This window comes from Platalea leucorodia, assembly GCF_965183815.1.
Source record: "Platalea leucorodia genome assembly, chromosome: Z".
In the NCBI taxonomy this organism is placed as follows: domain Eukaryota; kingdom Metazoa; phylum Chordata; class Aves; order Pelecaniformes; family Threskiornithidae; genus Platalea; species Platalea leucorodia.
In genome coordinates this window covers 2,040,198-2,061,203 of record NC_138858.1, presented here as the reverse complement: position 1 = coordinate 2,061,203, position 21,006 = coordinate 2,040,198, and the positions used below count along the sequence as shown (strand labels likewise).

Below are 21,006 nucleotides of genomic sequence, written 5' to 3'. Positions count from 1 at the left end.
CCTGCAGTTCCCTGCGTGTTAAGAGCAGCGAGCCGGTTTTGTTAAGTGTGCAATTCATGGCTTAGTTTACATGAAACAATTCTTCATTTTTCTACTATTCGGACTTCCATTAATTTTGTATGCATGAGCGCAACCGATGGGAATTACCACCCAAACTAGTCCTGGGCCGGTGCAGCCCTCATTCGATTTTTGAAGCCTTTTCTTTTGGTCAGGAATCTCTTTTCCCGCCTGAATAACGACCTCCCCCCCCGAGCCGTTCTGCTGCACCCCTGCCCGGGCGTCGCTCGGAGGGTGCTGCCCGTCCGACACCCCCACATACGGGTGCCGTACAGCGCAGTCTGCAAACCGGGCAGTGAGACGCCGCGGGGGGCTGCGGTGTGCTGGGGGAACGCGTTTCTATGTATTTGCGTATATATTTTTAGAGATGCGTTTCTATATGTTTTCTTACATATGGCAAGTCCAATGGACTATTACTAGCGATTGCATTTTACGCAAAGTCTATTGCAAACTCTGCTATTATCATTAATTTGGTTTTTTCCTCTTCTTCTTTCTGTATTTTTTTTTTTGCCTGTATTTTTTTATTTCTGATTTTTATTTGCCTTTTTTTTTTTTTTTTTTAAACAGGGCTTGAGAAAGGAAGCCAATACAGTTTCCAGGTGGCCGCCATGACAGTGAATGGGACAGGGCCCCCCTCGGACTGGTACACAGCAGAAACACCCGAGAACGATCTCGATGGTAAATGCATCTCTTTTAAAAGCTGTTGTCTCCGAAAGCCTTCTAGCGTAGAGCCAAGGGGTGTCACCGCAGTCGTCACCCAGGCCGAGGTTAGGGTGAGATGCTCGGGGTCTAAACACCCACCAACAGATTCTTTCTGCTCTGTTTCTTTCTGTTTTCTTCTTTCTCTTGGATCCCATATGCCTTGGGTTGTGTTTCTCTGTCATCACCAGGACCAAGGAGTCAGAAACCGTTGTTAAAATAATTCCCGGCCAGAATTTAGCTCCTGAGCATCACGGCCATTTGCAATGATACGGTGAAGGGAATCTGTAACTTCCTAAAATGATGAGCGTAATCAAGCCAAGAAACAATGAAAAGGATGCCAACAATCCGAACAATTCACTAAGCAAATATTCAAATAGGTCAAATCCTGTTTCCCAGCCTTTATTTGCAGATGTTAGAAATGCAAGTTGGCAATGAAGCTGAATAATTAGTGAGAGATGACGGGATGCAGATACCTGAAAACTGTGGGCTGTGCAAATCAGTGCAGATGCTGACACAAAAGGGAAGAGAAACACTGAAATGAAAGGGTTAGATAAAATGACTGGAATATTTGAAGTAGGAAAGGAATGAAAGGAGAGTAATGAAAAAGTCTACCTACAAAAATTGAACAGTGCAAATCAAATGGAACAAAGAGTCTGACAGATGGAAGTCACTGCCAAGCTGCAGACAATCCATAAGAAGCAAATATGTAGTAGAAAGGAGATGAATAGAAAATAAAAGGAAACTGATGAAAATTGCTATGATTTTTAAAACAAAATAAGTCACCTAAAAAGGATCAAAGGCAAACTGGATGAAAGAATAAATAAATAATCAGTTTAAATGCACCATAGTACTTGACGTTGCCTTTCTTTTGACTGGCCGGATTTCCTTACGGTCTCAAAATCAACCCTTGCAAATTGAAGAATTTCCGCCTTTCCCTATGTCCAAATGCAGTTTTCCAGCAGACCGGGAGTGACTGCCGTGCATGGCGGGCAAAATGGGAGAACCGGTACCCGTGGTTTCTCATCAAGGTTTTAAAGAAGATGCGTTGTAACTATACCAAGGGATCACAACATGCCACGGTGCATGATGATATCTTTCTAATTACGCTTTGGCTAGACAGCAGTTTGAGAAATGATGTTGTTCAGGTGTAAGCAGCTGAATTTTCACTGGCGAGAGTAAAAGCTAAATTCTGCGCACGCCGCAGCACGCAAAAAAGAAGGTAACACGTTCGAGCACATTCGTTTTGATTTGCATTTAGCACACACGACATTCCTTTGAAGTTTTTGTGCCCAAATACACGTCTGCACGCGAGGATGTTGATCGAGTAACCCCAGGAGACACACGATGGAAGTAGGTGCGTGCGAATAGATTCAAGCAAAGCCATTTTGGTCGTGTGTTGTATTTACGTGCATTTGCATTTGCAGTAGTGATGAATTATCCTCGTGAAGCTGCAGCAGCCTGATGCTGGGAATGCACCGTGTTGCAGACTAGATACAAATACTCTGATAAACCCTGGGGAGGAATCTGCTTGTTACTGTAGTTATGCAGAGCCCTGCAAGCGTCGGCTAAGCAGGGAGAGGCTGGAGCACAGGCTGGTAACTGCAGTCGCCTCTCTGCCGCTATGGTTTCTCTTGCTTTCACTGGAAAAGCATCACTGTTGGCATCAGCAACACGAAAACGAACAGTATCCTGGAGAACAGCGTCAACTCCCAATGGATATTCATTTTAATTAGTGTGTTTTGTTCAAGTGATTAGAAATCCAAACATAGCTGCTTCTTCAAGGTTCCCTAGAAAGCTCGCCTGCCTTTACTGACAGCTGGGAAGGTTTTAAATATTTATTTTAAGCCTCAAATTTTGTGCTTTAAAAAGAAAAAAAAAAATAGAAATTGAAAGCAGTGCTTTCCCCAAAGTGTTTGATTTAAATAGCTTGAGCGAGGATGCAAGAGAATCTCTGATCAACTTTGCAAGGGTATCCTCCAGGAAAATAGGTTTAGGATGCTTGGTTTCTGATTACTGCATTGAACAGATGGAAGCTGTTATACGTATTAGATATAGTGATATAGTTTAGCTTCAGTTCTAAATTAGTGCTTTAAGAGCATGACAGGCTAGGCTGCTATCATATCGTAATTTATACTGAAAAGTGATTGGGGAAATATGTGAACAAAATGGGACGAGTGACAACTACCCTGACTTTGTAAAGTACACATCTTTGAATGCCTAAGAAAATTGCTGAAGTGACCCAAATGTAGAGCATTTTTCAAGTTTGCCAGTGGAATTAGGGACCTTTAAGTAGCACTAAGCGCAGCCTTCACTGGATGGAAGACGTGGGCGCTCAAACCATCACGTCGAAACACAGCGAAGGACTCAGAGGCACGCGTGAGCAGCCGTGGCATCCCAGGAGGAGATGTCACACCGGGCAGTGACACAGAACTTCAGCTGCCATTGCCTGGGAACCCGATTGTCCATAAGGGAAGAGAATAAGAAATGCGGCACCAAGAAATCAGGTTTCATAGCCAGATCTGCTGAGGAACTCTTCTCCTGCGTGCCAGGGGCTGGCTGACATCCACAGCTCGTGTGTCTGAGCACAGGATTTGCTTACAAGTACTCAAAGATTTCCCTACGTGAGAGCAAGCGATGAACTCTTGGTGCAGTTAAGAGGGGGACTGTAAATTTGGCTCATTTGGCACTTGGGATGAAGAACTCATTTGGCACTCCATGTAGGAGAATGGGACCTCAGGGTTGCTTCGCAGTAGTTCTGGCATCACGTTCAAGCCCAGGAGAAACAAGAGTAAACGTAGAACTGCAAGGAAATAGCCTGACGAAGAAAGCAGGGATATGAGATACGGATGTCAATGAGAGTTTTACTCCTGGATATCTGAGTGCTGGGACACTGAAAATCAGCAGAGCCGTGCAAAGGCTGGATGGTGCAGTTTCCTGAAGAACTGATGGGTTTAGATGTTGGCCTATATGTTATCTTTGGCAGAAGTGGAAAGCGTGCTTCGCTGTAAAGAGAACCAAAAAATATTTTGTCTGAGGGCAAAAAAATAGTTGATTCACTTTTAACTTTGTACTTTGGGTTGTGAAATACATGACGCAAATTCTGAAATGCCGTTTCAGAATAAGAAAAAAATGTTTTTTCCAGAAAACGTTAGAAAGTAAAGCTAATAAGAATGTAATAAAAATTGCTTTATACAGAAAGCTGAAGCAAAACCAGTGCATCTTCAAAAGATAGCTGTGTTTATGAAACTTTAATATTTGCAAAGTAATTAAAAAATGTTGTTCACCCCAGCTTCATTTTAGAGACTTGATTCACAAGAAGGGTGCAAGAAGTTAAGCTGCCTTTTGCTTTCTGAAACAAGAAGTCATGATTTTGCTCTGGAACGCGTGAATTGTATCTTTGAATTGTTTGAAATAAAGAATAAGAAATGTTTGAGTAAAGTAGTCTTAACCTAAACGGCTGCCTAGAGGTATCTGTACTGCAATTGAAATCCCTGTGTTGTGTCAGATGTAAAAATTATCATTTGAAGGCAATCGGTTCTTTGAATGCTCTGATCTCCTTTTGCTGCCTGAGAATTGCTACTTTTAGGAAGTTTGAGGAATTGCAGTATTGCTACGTTATCCAACTTCTCATTTCAAGGCATCAAATTGTTATTTTATCTTTGGGGCTTGTAAGAAATGCTTCTGTCATTTGTTTTGCAAACAGCACTGTTCAGGAATAGCTGCTCAAGTAACTTTTGCTTCTGCATTAAAACAAAGTTTGGGAGTGGAGTGGGGGTAAATGGCAACTTAACCTGACTTGCAGTGGCACTGCTGGTGCAATCTGTTTCTTCTTTGTGTGAGTAGCTACTTTGCAGTGAATTTTCTTCAACCTTTAAACAAGACCCACGCTTTGCAATTTTAAGGAGTTGAATGCAAAGGACTTCTAAAGTTGCTGGGTGTTTCAGACGGGTAATGTACTGATCAGACTTCCCCGAAGGTGCAACAAGTTTTCAGAGTACGCTAATGTCTTCCTAAGAATTCATCTGAAAGCACGTAAAATGCCAAGGACGCATGTACGGCTCCGGTTCTTGAAAAGGGTTAATTCTTCTTTTTATTACCTTTTCCAAGGTTTACAGTGGGAATGCTTCACAACTGTGAAGGGTCTTTTGTTGGAGTTTACATCATTTTATATCGTTACTGTTTCTTTCTACCCTGTCCGTGTTGCCGTCCGTATAAGCTTTCATCTATTATATTGCAAGCCTTTTTATTGGGGAAAAATAGTAACTTGTCTCTTTCTGCTCTCAAAAAGACAAGCTACTGTGCGGCTCCTCTGAAGAGACTTGTGATATGGTAGTTATCGGGTAAACTCAAACAAAAGGCATCTACTCATCTAACCTTTACAGTAAAATTAGGCTTATAGAAGGCAGATAGACTTCAAGTGATTGATTACTACTTCATGAATTTTACCTGGGGATACCTGTAAATAAAATACCTTATTCCGTTATTTCATTTGTGAAATGTTGGTGTATTATTTAAAGCAGCTTCAAAGCAAGACATGCATGTCCAAGAGTTAAAATTCGCTTCTTGTTTTCGTGGGGAAGAGACAGATTATTGCCAGAATATACTAGTATATTGCTAACAAAGTAAACCTTTTTGTCAAATAATCTGTGAGCACAAAGACAACTCATACAATATCCTGCCGAACTTGCAAATAGACCAGGGAAGAGAAAAGTTGTCCTACTGGAAATTCTCTTGCAGGTCATCTTTCATTTTCCTGCATTATTTTAAATCTCTCTTGTAGCCTTATGCTGAAGGTGGAAAGCTCTAGGAGATACTCTGTTTAAAACAGGTTGAGGCGTATCGGTGCTCTTGGACGGGGAGGACATAGCTCAGAAATGAAATTGCATGTGAGCTCTGCATGTAGCTCTGGGGCACCTGGTTGTTTTTTTCGTGCAAATGTTTTAATCTCAACTCAAACCTTACGAATAGTAAAATTGAATGAATAGAGTATTAATTGATACTTTTTTTTTTTTTTTTAATCCCAGAATCTCAGGTTCCTGACCAGCCAAGCTCTCTTCATGTCAGGCCCTTGACGACAAGTATCGTCATGAGCTGGACTCCGCCGCTGAACCCGAACATTGTCGTCCGCGGGTACATCATCGGCTACGGCGTCGGCAGTCCGTATGCTGAGACTGTGCGGGTGGACAGTAAGCAGCGTTATTATTCCATTGAAAATTTGGGTAAGTAACGGTTTTCATTCATTTCATTTCATGAAAAGAGGTTCCTCTGAGATTACGCTATTTTCGTAGGTTTATTTTCAGGCTGTCGCTGGTGCTTTCTTTTTATGTTGCTTCCTTAGGCTGTTTCTGCATTCCATTTTACATTTGGTCTTACCTGCAAAACTCTGGATACTCTCCAACATGTCAAATTTCTTTGATCAAATGCTTATTTTGTTCAGTAGGTATTATTAAGTTGTGTGCTCCTAATACTGACTCCTGCTTGTGCAGAGAGCTGGACCTAAAGATGTTATTCCCCGGGCTGGCCCCCCATGTTTGAATTTAATGGCAATCACAAAACTCCGATTTTGTGTCTGTCAAAATGGTGCCAGGAGAGAGGTGGTTATTCATTATTCATGGCACAGCCTCTCTGACAGTTCATCTAAATTCTGAGCATGGTACGCAGGGACCGGGATCCTTCCAGTGGCGACGGACCGTTCTCCTAGCACCGGGAAAACAGTACAAAGTTTAAAGGAAGTCAAAAAGTTTAATGGTTTCCTTGTCGTTTCTTCTTTAGCACTTTTATTCCAGCTAAAAATGGTAAGTTTTCTGCTCGGTAACCTGGGAACGATCAGATATTACAGGAAGATTCATTAACCTGGTGCATTGGGGGTGCACAGCTAGACTAGTTATCTCAATTCTGTAGGACTGAAACGCTCTGATATCTGGGGACACTTTTCTTTGGAGTTGGTATTTTATAGCACCATGAAACTGCATCGTCCAACCTTTTTGCTGTTTCCTTGGGGAAACCTGGAGAGCAGCATAAACTGTTTTTACTGTTACTTCATCAAACAGTTTCTCTATGTCCAGATGTATGCTTCATGATGGAGGTGCTTGCAAAGAGCCACGCGTAAACGCTCCCAAATATTCTGTGGGTTCTACAGAAAAAGGCAGATTTGATGATGTCTCGTGCAAGTGTGAAGTTATTATGCAAAATGGAGAGACACCTGACTGGACCATGGAAGAAATGTTGTGGAATATAAAGATAAAAGCTATTACTAATGAATGTGTGTGTGTGTAATAACTAATGGTCAGGATTAAATGCAAAGTATTTTTTTTAAGTCCAAAAGGGATTTAAATTCTCCCAAGCCTATTTTAAGTTGTTTCATATCTTTAATGAGTTTTCAGTTGAGTCTTTCACCACTATTGACTCCGAAGTACTAGAAAAGAAAATCGTATGGACAGAGCTATCGAAGCCAATGTGCTTTGGCTTTGGCAAAAGCTGACGAGGAGATGCCTACACGGCTCAATTTTATAGAGTTCCAAATGGTCAGCTCTCAGTAAAAGGGTCTTGATTAACAACCGGAGAAACATCTTGGGGTTTGTGAAGTTGTAGTGTTTGTCTTCCTTCGTGTATTAAACAACCAGTGAATACGTTTGCTCATAGAACCTCCGATGGCCACTGCCATCAGGTGGAAGGTATGCTAGGAACAACTTGCAGATACAAAAGCCTTCTGATAGGGTAACTACACCTGGTATTTGTGGAAAGCTGACGTTGTACTTCAGCTATTAGAACTGTTTCTGTGGATTAAAAGGGTTCGCCTCTACTCTGGGCTGTGCCGACAGGCAGAAGAACATCGAAAGTCCAGCGAGTCAGGGAGGATGTTTCACTGATATACTATAACTACAGAAGTAACACTTGGACATCTAGAAAATGTCAAGAAACTGTTCTCAAAGTTTTAGTTATTCTCAAATATTTAGTTATAAATAATTCGGTCGCTGAAATCAGGGTTGGTTTTTTTTGCTGAACATCCTCCAACAGACTGAGGTTTCATGGAACTTATTAATTATTCAAATGGGAAGTATCTTTTCATTGTACATTTTTTGGTTTGACTGCAAATATTCAAAATGTGAGCAGTGTAACTTAATTGTCAGCGTCCGGATAAGTCGCATGCATCTGGTCCCTAACTGGATAAGGATACAAGCACTTTGGTCGCAAATCCTGACGTGCACATTTTAAATTCAACTTCTCTGAACATTCCCATGTACAACTTTGAAAATCAATTTCCATGAATAATTGCAGTAATTAAATTCCATCATTTAAATATCCACAGAAAATGAACCCCAGAGGGATGTGACCGAGGGCCCAGAGAAAGCTTTTAAAAAATTAGAACAGTTGCCAACACTTCCTTCATTATTCACCCACTTTATTAGAAACCATTACAAGATAATTACACAAAATGATGAGACAGAGTTCTTTTCCTAATAAAAATACTGTTTTCAATAAGGTTATGAATCAAAATGCGCTGCTGGCAGGAACGAGGGGAAAAAAATATCTCCTAGATGTTATGTGGACTCATCCCACCTGTTGGAAAATCTCCTATGAAACCTCTGCACGAGGGGTATACATCCTCTTCAATGTAATACGTGAAAGCGACAATGAAGTCTGATACCTAAATAAATGATGAACTTCGGTGAGTTTTCTCTCCCCTCCGAAGACCTCAGCCCTTTTGATCCTCGTGGCTTGCAGCGACTGCTTCCTCTCGGCTCCCCAGCTCTCCTTTGTCTCGTTAGACAGAGACTCCGGAGAGGTCACCCCGCTGCGCCCCAATCCAGCCTGTGATGTGCGTAGCTGAAAAACTGAGTTTGTGCAGCTTCCCGAGGTTCGCTGCCGTGCTTCTTTTTATTTTTCCTTTGTATGCTGTTTTGAAGCGCCCTGCAAACCGATGTATCGTTTAGATTCGAGCGCTGTAGGTACTTTCATTAAAGAGCAATCAGATTTGTTTGACATCAGCTGCCTTTCAGAAATCCTGCCTGACTCTCATTTACAGGCACCGGTTTTGCACACAGATGCCCAAACCCAATAATCCAGGTCCACGTCAGGCATTATTTTGCTGCTATAAGCTCGTGCTGCAGTCTGGAGAGAAATGACAGTGAAGAACTCCTCTGTTAAAACTAGTGCCATACCAGATGCGAAACGCCCTGACACCACACACGTGAGCATCCGTGCATGACTGATCTTTTTCCTGGGCACAATTTTCCTCTCTCTGTGCTCAGACCTGCACAAAAGCACCTCCTGGACATCTTTCCAAAGACCTTACAGTTGAGCGATTGAGAAGAGGGATGCACACGGGTGTTGAAAGCGGAGGCTAAGAGCCTCCGGGCTGTCCCACTGGCTTTATTCCCTTCCCAGCATCGGCGATACGGTTGCCCTGGAAATTCCTGCCTTTGTGATCCCCCTTTGTCTGGGGGTTCCTGCCATAGATGTGCGATGGGGTTGCTGTAGCGATTCCGGCTTGTTGGATATGTGAGGCTGCAGTTCCTCGTGGTGATACTTGTGTGGGTTTTGTTCCTCCTTCCCTAACTCGCTTGTGCAGCCGCGGGTCGTTGTTGGCCACCTACACGCACACCCTACCAATGCAGATGGTTGGGTACGACTGTTGTACATGTCTGGAAATACAGTAATTTGTTGCAATTTGTGTTTTTATGCCAAAGTCTATAATTCTAAAATCTAATCCGAAATGACTTCCTAGTATCACAAAGTGAAGTTGAGGCAGAGTCAGAAACAAAATGTAGCCCATGCATTGAGCTCCGGACAGCTTATTTTCTCTGCAGCCAGGTAGCTTTACTTATGGTCATAGTATGTCAGCGTTCGCTAGTGAAACCTTTGTGATAGGGCAGAACTAACGATAAACTCTCTGACCTACGTTCTAGACTGTTTATTTTACCCAACTTGAGATGTTTAACTGAGTCACCTGAGCTTGAGCCCTATCAGCCTGTGCACCTTCGCTAGGCCATCGTGGAGCAAAAGACAACAGCAAGGATAGTTCAGCCCATTCAGGAACTCCACCATCTGATTTTTTTCTCCCTGTTGAGCATGGTGGATGTCCATAAGGGTAACTTAGCCATGGTGGGCTTTGTTATGCAGCAGGATTCACCGTTCGAGAGCTAATTATAAAATTCCAAACATCTTTACACCTTCGGTCTGCTGCTAATGAGCAACTAAAAATGGTTTCTGGGTAGTACTTACTGGTTTTGGATGGGAGTCAGATATCAAAGTCTCTTCGGAAATCCTACTAGACGCTTCACTGCACCTTCGTAATCCTAAATACTTCTAAAACTCTGCTTGAAAGTACAAGGCTCGGAAGCTGTGGACGATCTCCTTAAGTAGGCCACCCATAGGGGAAGGATGGAGACCTACACGCTTTTTAATTCCTCCCCGCTTGATAATGCAAGCGTAGCACCGATATGCACAAGTCAAATGGCAGCTTTGCATCACATTTCAGGTACTTAATTGATTACTTTCTTCAAGCAAAACTTTTCTAATGCCTGTATCAGCCTGTACCCGAGCTGTTGCAGCACTTATCTGAGTAGTACACTTCAGCTACTGAATAAATCACTTCAAAAACATGAAGTACTCAGTCTTTCATAATAGTGATTGAGAACTTTATTCCATGTGATGATCGTCTTGAATACAACTATATAGAGGTAACACTTGTACTCTAGAATGAATTAAATAGAGTGATTTTCTCATGACTGAGTGGTCCTATTGCCTTGGAGACACTCTCCACAGGTGCAGAAGTATATAAGAATATCCAGAGACTTCAGCTTTGTCAGTGAAGAATTTGTTGTATTTTCTTTCTGCAGTGTATGAAAGATATTTGATGTCAGTCTCATAAATTTCAGGAGCAAGCATCCGCTGCTCCCATTGAACCTTTTCTGTGACAGCGAAATCGGTGCTTGACTGACTCTCCCATGAATAATTCTAACGAGGGGACCCACTTCTAGTGAGCCACTTCATTTTCTTGTCTTTTTTTTTTTAAATACTTTTTAATTCTTTGCATGTGATTATAAATGGCAAGGTTATTGGCTGATTAATGGTGGTTTTAACAATATTGGAAAATTCACAGATGCCAATTCTGATCTTTTATGCATAAGAAGTAACGATTTCTGTACTGATCCAACTCAGAAGGCGTTAAGTATAGTAATGGACTGACTGCGCTCATCTCCATGGAGCTTTGTATTAAAGCTTACTCACGAAATAAAAGTTGAAAAGAAAAGGGAAGAAGTATGCCAAGGAGATTTCCATTTACCCATTCTGCAAACATAAACCCCAAAATATCTGAAACACTGGACTAGCTGTAATAATTTGCATAAAACTTTTAGTAGATCATAAAGGTGTATTTTTAATTAACGTATTGGAAAAGTGAAACATGGTAACTTCGTCGTAGCGTCTTCCAATATGTTAACAACATTATTATGTCATGCTGGGATATTTTGATAAGTCGGTCCAGAATATTTTAATAACTTAGTAAGGGAAAAAGGTAGGAGGCTGACGTGAGAAGGGTGGTAGGCTGGGCGTAAGGAGACACAGAGGATGGCCATTAGCCTCCCATTGCTGCACGCTGTGCCCTCTGCCTTTGCTCTATGTCAGTGACATCCCAACAGCAAAAATGCTTTCAAGAAGCGTTTGCATAGAATAATTCCGCAGCTGATGACAGGATGCTTGCACCAGATGAGAGAAAGCGGACTGATGCAGATGTGAAAACCTGCGACTCAGTTCTAAGCTGCTCAGAAAAGGTAATTCCTCTGGCATCCGTAATAATACTTCCACCTGTAAAATGCCCTAAGCCTTTGCATGAGAAAATGTGTATAAAAATGACTCTTTTACAGATACTCGAACCATTTAAAAACCAAATATGATGGGAAAGCTGTACCAAATTCCAGAGTCTTACAGAAATGTGGACTTTCTTCTTCAGAGCACATCCCTTCCTCCCCCTTTACGTATGTGAGAAAGAAGAACAAAGTGTAATTTTAGAAAGAGTTTTTAAGTACAGTTGCCTTTATGTGACCTAAGAAAAAGCTACATTCATCTCCCCGAGTGTGTAGGAATTCGTATGCACCCTCTTGAAAGAGTTTGATTGGGAAGCCGGAGTGCACGTCTTTAAATATTATTTTCGTGTCTCTTTTTAACTTAAACCTTTGATCCTCCTGGCCCAGCAATGAAAGCAAAGTGCATAATATTCAGCAAAGTCTAGCAAAGACTTTTCAAAGTTACTCCCTCTCCTCCCATAAAGCCTGAAGCTACACACATCTGAAAATTTTAAGCTCTGAAGAGAAAATCTAATGGACGTGAACAATTTCTGCTTAATTAGTAGTTTGGAGAATTAGAGCTACCATATGAATAATAAGGACGTCTTAACAACTCACACCGGTAAGTCGTTTTATAATGCTGGAGGGGGCTGCACGGTCTCCCCTGGTCTATACGGACCGGCGTAAGGGGCTCTATACGACACGGCGAGAGATCAGCAGTCAGGGTGGTTTTGTCTTTGCGCCTCTTGACGCAAGCGTTGCTGCTGTTCAGGTGATGCAGTAGCGTTTGGGATGGGGCAAATGTTAAACTTCACGGATTCCTGCCTTCTTCAAGTAATAAAACTTAAAAAAGTGTATCGACAATTAGAAGTGACAGGACATGAAGATAAAGCTTTTAGATCTGAATTTATATTTTAGCAAACATACCAGTAGGAATACAAAGGGTTCCATCAAATTCACCTTCATCTTAACTGGGGATCAGATGAAATTTGATCCTTATGCATAGACGAGGCAAAAAAGCATTTTGTTTTATTGCGAAGGGAAAGAAAGAAGGTTCTTCATTTTCTTTAATCTTTGCCGATGACAGCTGTGGATTATAACAAAGACATGAAAGGGAACAAAAAGCTTTTTAATGTAGTTTTGGGTTGTTTTCTTCCCTTTGCATTTTTAATACAAAATGGAGCAGTGAAAATCAAACAAAAATATGTTACATTTTATTCATCTCGCTATTTCCCTCATAGATCACATTAAAGCACAACACTAACAAGTAAAGGCACTTCGAGGCTCCAGGGACTGTTCATTTTCTTTCTTGCCTTTGAAAGCTGACTGTCATTTAAAGAATGCTGCCATTTCTGCAAATATTTCATGCAACAGTTTTCTTTCATTTCTCCCTGACTTTGCTTTGCTTACAGAGTATGGAGCAATTGCTCACAAGCAAAGGCTCAGTTTGAGATCCACACGCTATTTACATCACCAACAGATCTTGCGTGACACCCCCAAATCAGATATTGCGTGGATTTTAAGAGCGTCCTCGCGTTAAAGTGACTTTTAGCCTGCCCAAGTGCCTACGTGTAGGAATCCGCTCATACGCTTCACCCTGGCTGACTTTCTGTAAGACATTTTAGTTTGTCTACGCCTCAATTCTCCAGCTGTAAAAAAATAGCTAAACAGGCTTCCCTGACAAAATGTTTAGGATCTATTGTCAACAGATGGAACAGAAGAGCTGAATATCGCTGTTCTTTGTTGGTAAAGAGCAGAATGCCTAAGAATAGTGCTTAATCCCAAATTATAATAGAAATAATACAGATAGCCAAGAATATTTTTTTCTTTATATTCATTCATCAACAAAAAAAAAAAAAAGGAAGCTTTGTTGCAAGGCTTAGTTTTCAGGGAAAAGGATGGGTACGACACTGCGCTTTGCCTTCTCGAGTCTTACCGATATCTCAGTCGCGGATGCCAAGGAGATGAAAACAGCTAAGTGACCCAGGCTTATAGATGCGCATTTGCTTGGATGAAAGACTTTTTTTTTTGCAAAGGGAAACACAGCCTCTCCTCGTGGTGCAACTTCCATTGTTATTTTTTGTGTACGAGTGCCTGAAGGAACCTTGCCCATGCACAAGTTAACCCCGCCGGTACGTTAATGGCACTTCCTCTGGTGTCGGAAAGCATCTCGAGTCACGGCTATTCATTTTTTATTCATTTGTCCATATGTCTTACACTTCATTTTCTGCTACACTACTTCGCTGTTCCTGAGTTTGGCTGCATTTGTACCATCAATAACAAATGTATGTGATACGCATAGGGACTTTTTTGTTGTTTCGCCTCCCTACCGACACGGAGTGCACTGAGCTTGCACTGCACCACGGGAGTTGTAAAGGTTCACATCTCCGCAGGAGACAAGACCTATTTCTAAGCATGCTCAAATTACAGCCTTTGCTCAAAAAAAAAGCCCTGCACACTTTGTTATAATGCACACAGGGCATAGCTCACCAGAGAAATCAGCAAGCAGGCATAATATATGATGAGATGACATCTTAAAAACAACTGTAAATATGGATTTGCTGTTCATCTCCTGAACTACATTAAAATAAAAGCACCGAACAGATTCTCATTATAAATTCTCTTTGCTCCGTTAAACACTTTCCCTAGTGTTTTAGAAGTTCAATGTTTCCAGAATCAGCCTGAGTACCTATAAATATCCAGACACCCCGAGAAGAGCGAGGCACATCGTTGTCACCCAGCTGCAGCAACCAGTTTTGATGCCACCACCTTCACCGGTTCACTGCGGGGTCGTGTCCTCCCTGCGTTGCGTGGTGCGCCCACCTAAAGGCACCGTGGCTCGAGAGCAGGTCTATGTTGACTTCTCGGGATGATTCGCTGAGAGATGTCTTGCCAAGACACAGCCTGTGAGAAGACAAGGAGGACCAGTTGCTGAAGGACCACAAAAATGTAGCAGAGTAAGGCAAAGCCCCAGGTGTTGCTACCTAACCACATTTTTGGCAGATGACTGGAGTCCTAGTTTATCATCCAAAGAGCTAGGACATGCCCTCAACAGTTGTAACAGACTCAACGGTGAGACTAGATTAAAAATTACGGGTTATGTTGTATTCGTTTGAAATGTAGATGTGTAGGACCCCCCTCTGTCCCTCGTCCCTCACATCTCTGTGAAGCAGATGGGCAGAACTGTGCTCCTCAGGGACAATTTTCAGTTAACTTCAGGAGATATTTTAAGCACGTCTACGTATTAACATATCTTTACTCTTTGTGCTACAGTAGTGCCCAGAGGTTCGAGACGAGATCAGGGTTTTATTGTCTAGTTAACATAGAAACATATCGTGAGACTCTACTTCAAAGAGCTTATAGGCAAAAGACGAAAGGATATAGGAAAAATAAAAGGTTAATACCATAGGGACTGAAAACACACCAAAAAACGGTGACTTGTCCATCATTTCTTGAGAAGTTTGTGACATACTGCAGATGTGAAGCCAAGTTTCCACTGTTCTCTATATTCAGTCTCAAAACAAATGTTGTTTTTTTTTTTTTTTCTAAAGAGGGCTTTAACACTCGGGAATTTTCCCAGGACAAAAGTTTCGGATTTGGTGCCTCAATCGGCAATCTACGTTACTCTTCCGGATCCTAAACAAAAGGAATTGATTTTCAGGAGATACTGGTACTTCTGATGCTTAAACCCCATGTTATTTAGCTGGCTTTGTTTAAGCACTGGATGAAACCTTATGGCATGGAAAAAACGTGCCAGATTTCCAAAACTTACATCTTGTGCTTTCTGTTCACAAAGAAGATATTAGGCCCATCCTCTGCTATCTTGGAAAATGCATTCTTGAATTTTACAGCATTTGATAAGTTTAGCTTAATTGAACAAAGTTCTTCTCTGTTATTATGGATTGTTCAGGTTACCAGAAGATGTAAATATATGCTAATTCTGTTGTGTTAGAGAAAGGATAATTCACTGGTAGGTCTTTTATTTTATTGAAACCGATCATGAGCTCTTTATTACCCATTTTAGCCTTTCTGATAGTGACTCCTTTCCAAATTACCTGATATATTCGATGAAATAACATCACAGAAATCATCTCCTCATCCACCCCTGAAATGCAGCCGTTGCTGATGTACGAAGTGCCTAGAAGGAATAAAACAAAACTGTTTTTCACCAGCTGACAACATAGGAGAAACTCATTTGGAGAATTTCACCGTGGTAGTCTATTCTAGTGGAATATTTATAGTTAAATTTGCTAATATGATTAAAAGTTGGGTTTGTTTTTTTTTTTAAATGTGGATATCATTTCCCTAGCTTGTGCTAAAATCTGCTTCTAAGCTTTCCCCTCCAGGGGAAGTGTATGTTGTCCAAGATGTGGAATACATCTCTTATAGTTTCTTTTAACGGGGTTTAATCTGCTGGCCATTAGGTGCCCGGTGGATATTTCTAAAATCAGAGGCAAGGCACCTTTATTTTTGGGATGATGGTAATTTCTGCACAGAGGAGGCCAAATCACCCCAGGCTTCCCGACCCCCAGGCAAGACACTGCTGATGCTCTAATATCGTATGTGGCACAGTGTCGTATGCCTGGATATCTGGCTAGCCCTGCCACTGCAGCTCTCAAAGCACACATTTATTTAGTAGCCTGCTAAATGCAGAATGTTTTCTCCAAGGTCTGACCCAGGCACCCTCCCTCGTGAAGAGGTTCCTCCTGAATTTGCAGCGAAACCCCTCCGATTCCCTCTGAGCCGTCTCACACAGCAGGATCTCCAGCAGGAACTCCACCGGCTTTGGGCGTCTCTGTTGTGGCACTGCTAGTTAAAAACTTTATTGTAAACTGTGCTTTGGGCTCCTTAAGGCATACGGGATGGTTTCCATTTTCCTGGGCATGTTCCCCAGCCCTGGAAGTCTGGGCAACCACAGCCCTACCAACAACCCTCCGGTTCAGGTCTAGGTCACAGAAGAAGTACGCTACGTCTGGCTGCGATGTTGGAAGTGCTTTTCTCTCCTGATTTCTCAGCATTCGATAACCCTTGTCTGCAGGGTTTATACTTGAATTTGACATTTGTCCTATAGATAGATTACCTTTTCGTGGCAATAAACTAATGTTACTAGGTCTAGGAACTGACACCGGTGCTATTGATTACTAGGTGTAATGTTTTCACAAACCCAGACAGGAGTAAATGAGGCCGTTCTCTGGTTGCTTTTGGAGATTAATTGCGCATGACTGCTTTTCTGCCCTTTAGAGGGTCTTCCAGCATCAGTGGCACTGGCAGGACACACAGGGCATAGACATAATTCTCTGGAAGACCTTTTCTCTTCTAGAAGGGCATTTCCTGCAGGAGTTACCCTGCTTACGACGACATCTAACATTCCTGTTTCCGCTCCTTTCATTGCTATTAAAGGGGAGTCAGTATGGTTTTGGTGAAGCAAAGAGAGCAACAGAGGGGACAGAAGGGTCCTGTGTCAGCAGCTGGCTTAGAGCTGCCTCCTCAGCTCGGCACCAAAGCCGGGTTCCTGCTGTCATCATGTTTATGTGAGCAGGTATTAATGATCACAGAATGACTTAGGTTGGAAGGGACCTCTCAAGTCATCTGGTCCAAGTCTTTGTTTAGAGCAGGGCCAGCTTCGAAGGTAGCTCTGGGGCACAGCAGTGTCATCTCCAGCTGACTTCTGAGCACCTTCAAGGATGGCTGGTCCACAACCTCTCTGGACCTCAGTGTTTGACAACCCTCATATTTATTTTTTTCCTACTAACTGGTAAGAATTTCTCTTGCTGCGATTTCTGCCTTGTCCTTTTACTGCAGGATATTGTCAAACCCCATCTGTTTTGATCAGATATCTTTGTTTCCACTTTGTCTACAGGGAGGCCGTAGCTCCTCGTGATGGATACCTTACCACTTTTGGTTAGGATCAGGAAAGGCACTGACAAAGGCGTTGAGAGAAGATTATTGAACGTATAACTTATCTTTATTGTTATTTTATTGGCTGCATTGCATTAGAAGAAATTCAGGTGTTCTTAAGTGCAAGACAGTAGCCCTGAGTGGTACGATGGGATGAGCAACGTTTTCATGATGAACCAGGAGACCCCATCTTAGCTTCGGTTCTCCCAGGGGACCAATCTGTAGAGCACTCTGCAGGTCCCTCGTGTCAGGTAATTGTTAAAACGGGACACGAGAAGAGGACTTGAGAATGAATTTTTATTTGAGAGAAAAAGGAGGTGATCTGGAAAATCAGCTGAGTGCGCTACCCTCTTCCCAACACCGCAGTTTAAGGCGAGGAGCTTTTCTTGGATTGGAGTTCACATCTAGTCGTCAAGCGTTTATTTTATACTTAGAGTTTAAAGAGGAAATGAAATTATACATGAAAACTCAACATTTGTCACAAGACCCCATGTAACGGCTGTAGAGATGTCAGAATTTTACCCTCTTCAAGAAGAAAAAAACTGTGATATCTTGAATGAGGTGCTATTTGTTGATTATTTTCTTTCCATAACAACATCTGTCAGTAGAAGAAATCAATTTTTGTTCATGCTTAGTTTGAACTTCTTGTCCTTTTATTTATTTTTTTAAGTTGAACTGCAGAACACAACTTTATTTCCAGAGCATGTTCCACACCAACACTGACATGGGGATTCTTGGCTGATGCTCTAATTAAAGCTGAATTCTTTGCTCAGCTTCCTCAAAGGCATGAAGAGATTTCTTCTGCCAGGTAAAAAAAAAAAAAATAAAAAAAAATTTTCTCCTCCTCCTGCTCCAGAACAGCAAATACAAATGGTAACATCGTTGTTATAGGTGGAGAGAAATTCAGAATTTACCGCTGAATTCTTGCGACTGTCATCGGTAAAGCCCCCGTTTCTTTGTTTCTTTGCCTTGTTTCTGCCAGGAGCGCTTAACGACCCTTCTTTTCCATTAGCTGCTGCACTTATTAGTGGCTTTACACTAAAAAGCTTTCCTCATTTGAACTCCTGCTCCAGTCAGTGGCATTTTCCCCGAAAGAGCACCAGAATGACCCCGTAAGTGTTATTAATATACAGTGCAGTTCAAAAAGCAACAGTCTGCCACAAGATAATACTAATGCTTTTTCACGTTTTCATTGTATCGGACTAAACCGAACTCTAATACTGTGTTCATACACTGTACCGTGGCAAATTGCCTTTTTCTCTCTTATCTAAGAGGAGACTCAAGCAATTATTTATTGCTCCAGTTAGCAGCAGCTCAAATTAACCACCTGAATTTTTCATGTTTTTAACAGAAAGCTACAGATCGCATCCTCATCCCAATCTTAGCTCCTTTTTGCGAATGTGACCTTACCCAACCTAGTTATAAACATAAATCGTATGTCAGTCTGTTCAATTTATAAAATTTGATGGACTCTATATTGTGCTATATGGGTAGTTGTAATGAAGTATGTGCTATATAGTCTCCATTTTTAAATTTTCCATGAACTTATCACATTTTTCCACCTAATTTGTCAATTTCTGTGAGTATATTTTTCACGATCAAATGAATAGTAAATCAATCAATTTGCTTATTCATTGTTGGGAATTCACAATGTATTTTGATGAGACATGACAGTTATATGGGGTTTTGACAGTAATTTCTAGAATCGGGTTTCTCAAGTAATCTTTCACATTTAAAAAAATCAGTGCGCAGGGTGACATTCATTTCTGACTTATGCCTTGTTATTTAAGATTTAAGCCAAATGAAGTCCAGATGTCTGTGCTCTGGCCGTAATCAGCGGAGACATGTACCAACCCTCAGAGGCTGATTCGTCTTATATTTCTTAAATATCTGTCTTAGCATGGGATGAATTGTTCTTCAGAGGTGCTTGTCTCTTCAGTCGCTATAGGGACAGCCCTTATAAACTAAACCGCGTGCCTAACTTACAGAAAGCAGTAAGATTAATCCACTGTCTGTCTCTATATGTCCTCTTCGGTATAGTCACCGAGTTCACCGCTGGTAATCGCAAATACCTGGTACGTCTCAAAGTCCTAAAACGTCATCTTTTGGGAGTCTTCCCTGCGTTTCCCAAAGTCTAGCCTAGTGAATGGTCTGTATTAACCCCTTGCATCGCTCTGCCAGACGTCTTTCAAAACTAAATAGGCACGACAGCGGGGACACGGGGAGAAGGAAGAGACAGAGTCGGTCTACGCCGTGCATATGAATTTCTTTTTCTTCTGCAGAAACTACAGAATGTGACATTATTAAACGCTCAGCTAAATAATGACTTCGTGTCTCAATAAATAAATCTTCGTGTGGAATCTGGAGACTTACAACACTTAGTTAAATTAGAAATTAAAAGTAGTATGCTAATATAGAGTGGAAATCGTATGAAAATATATACTACATCTCTGCGAATACAAAATAATTTCCTTATGACTAATGATATTACAGTGTGTACCAACTAAATTAATAACTGTACAATACTTAGCGCAGGGAGTTATTAATGCACCAGTCATTCATTTGGCAATTTTTAAAGTTTATTTCTTTTGCGATAGAAGCACAGAAGTCACCTGAATATTAAACAAATATGTCACTGTTTCTTCTGGACGTAAAATTAAGTAGAAAATATGTGGGTGGAAAGGATATAAGTAACAATATGCAGTAAGTACTTAAAGATTATTTACTCATTCCAGATCCACTGTAATAGTATTAATCATGCTGAGCTGATTTGGTGTTAATGTAGACGAAATATGTAATTCTGCAGCAGGTCTTCTGCAATGTCACGTTAATAAATGCCTCCTCACATACAAACATTTGTTATTTTTCAGTAAAGAACTTTGAGGAGGCAGTTCCCATCTTTGGCAGGTGTATGAGCACCCAATATATTCAGCTGCAATTTTCTTCTGTACAAATAGAATTAACAGCTAAAAAAAAAAAAGGGGGGGTGGGTGGATGAAGCAATTCACATGGAAAAAATCAGGAAAATGGATTGCCTTGTTTTCCTCAGAAAAGAGCAGCAAAAACCAACGCGGGCCAGAGGCGCTCATTTCACTTTGTCTTCATTTAGGGATATAATTAGAGTAGCCCTGTGGTAAACTAGGACACACAAACCAGCGCAGCACATCCGTGCACCCAGAAGTTAATTCCCGTGTGTTATTTGTTGTCTGCCACGTCCTTCGTGTTTACAACACAGCGTGCGGAGTTCTCAGTGAGGTAAAAAGTGGTAAAATGGCTATTTCCGATGTGATTTGTAGTTACAAAGAAGATGGAGACTCCCTTTTTACAAGGAGGCCCATGGTGAGGATGAGGGGTAATGGGTACAAGTTACTCCCAGGGAGATTCCGATTGAACGCGAGAGAAAAATTTTTCACAATGAGAACAGTCAACCATTGGAATAATCTCCCCAGGGAAGGGGTTGACTCCGCTACGCTGGACACTTTTAGGACTCAGCTGGACAGGGTGCTGGGCCATCTCGTCTAGATTGTGCTCTTGCCTAGAAAGGTTGGACCAGATGATCCTT

The 21,006-nt window shown here is 41.5% G+C and overlaps 1 protein-coding gene across 1 annotated transcript in view; it reads left to right on the top strand.

Moving 5' to 3' along the window:
• DCC (DCC netrin 1 receptor) overlaps positions 1-21,006 on the top strand; it is a gene marked incomplete at both ends in the record, with an annotated part of 597,951 nt that overhangs the window by 503,112 nt on the left and 73,833 nt on the right. Inside the window, 2 exons of the mRNA XM_082336600.1 lie at positions 625-735; positions 5,784-5,978. Of these exons, the coding sequence (XP_082192726.1) occupies positions 625-735; positions 5,784-5,978 (306 nt within the window). The remainder of the gene's footprint in view (positions 1-624; positions 736-5,783; positions 5,979-21,006) is intronic.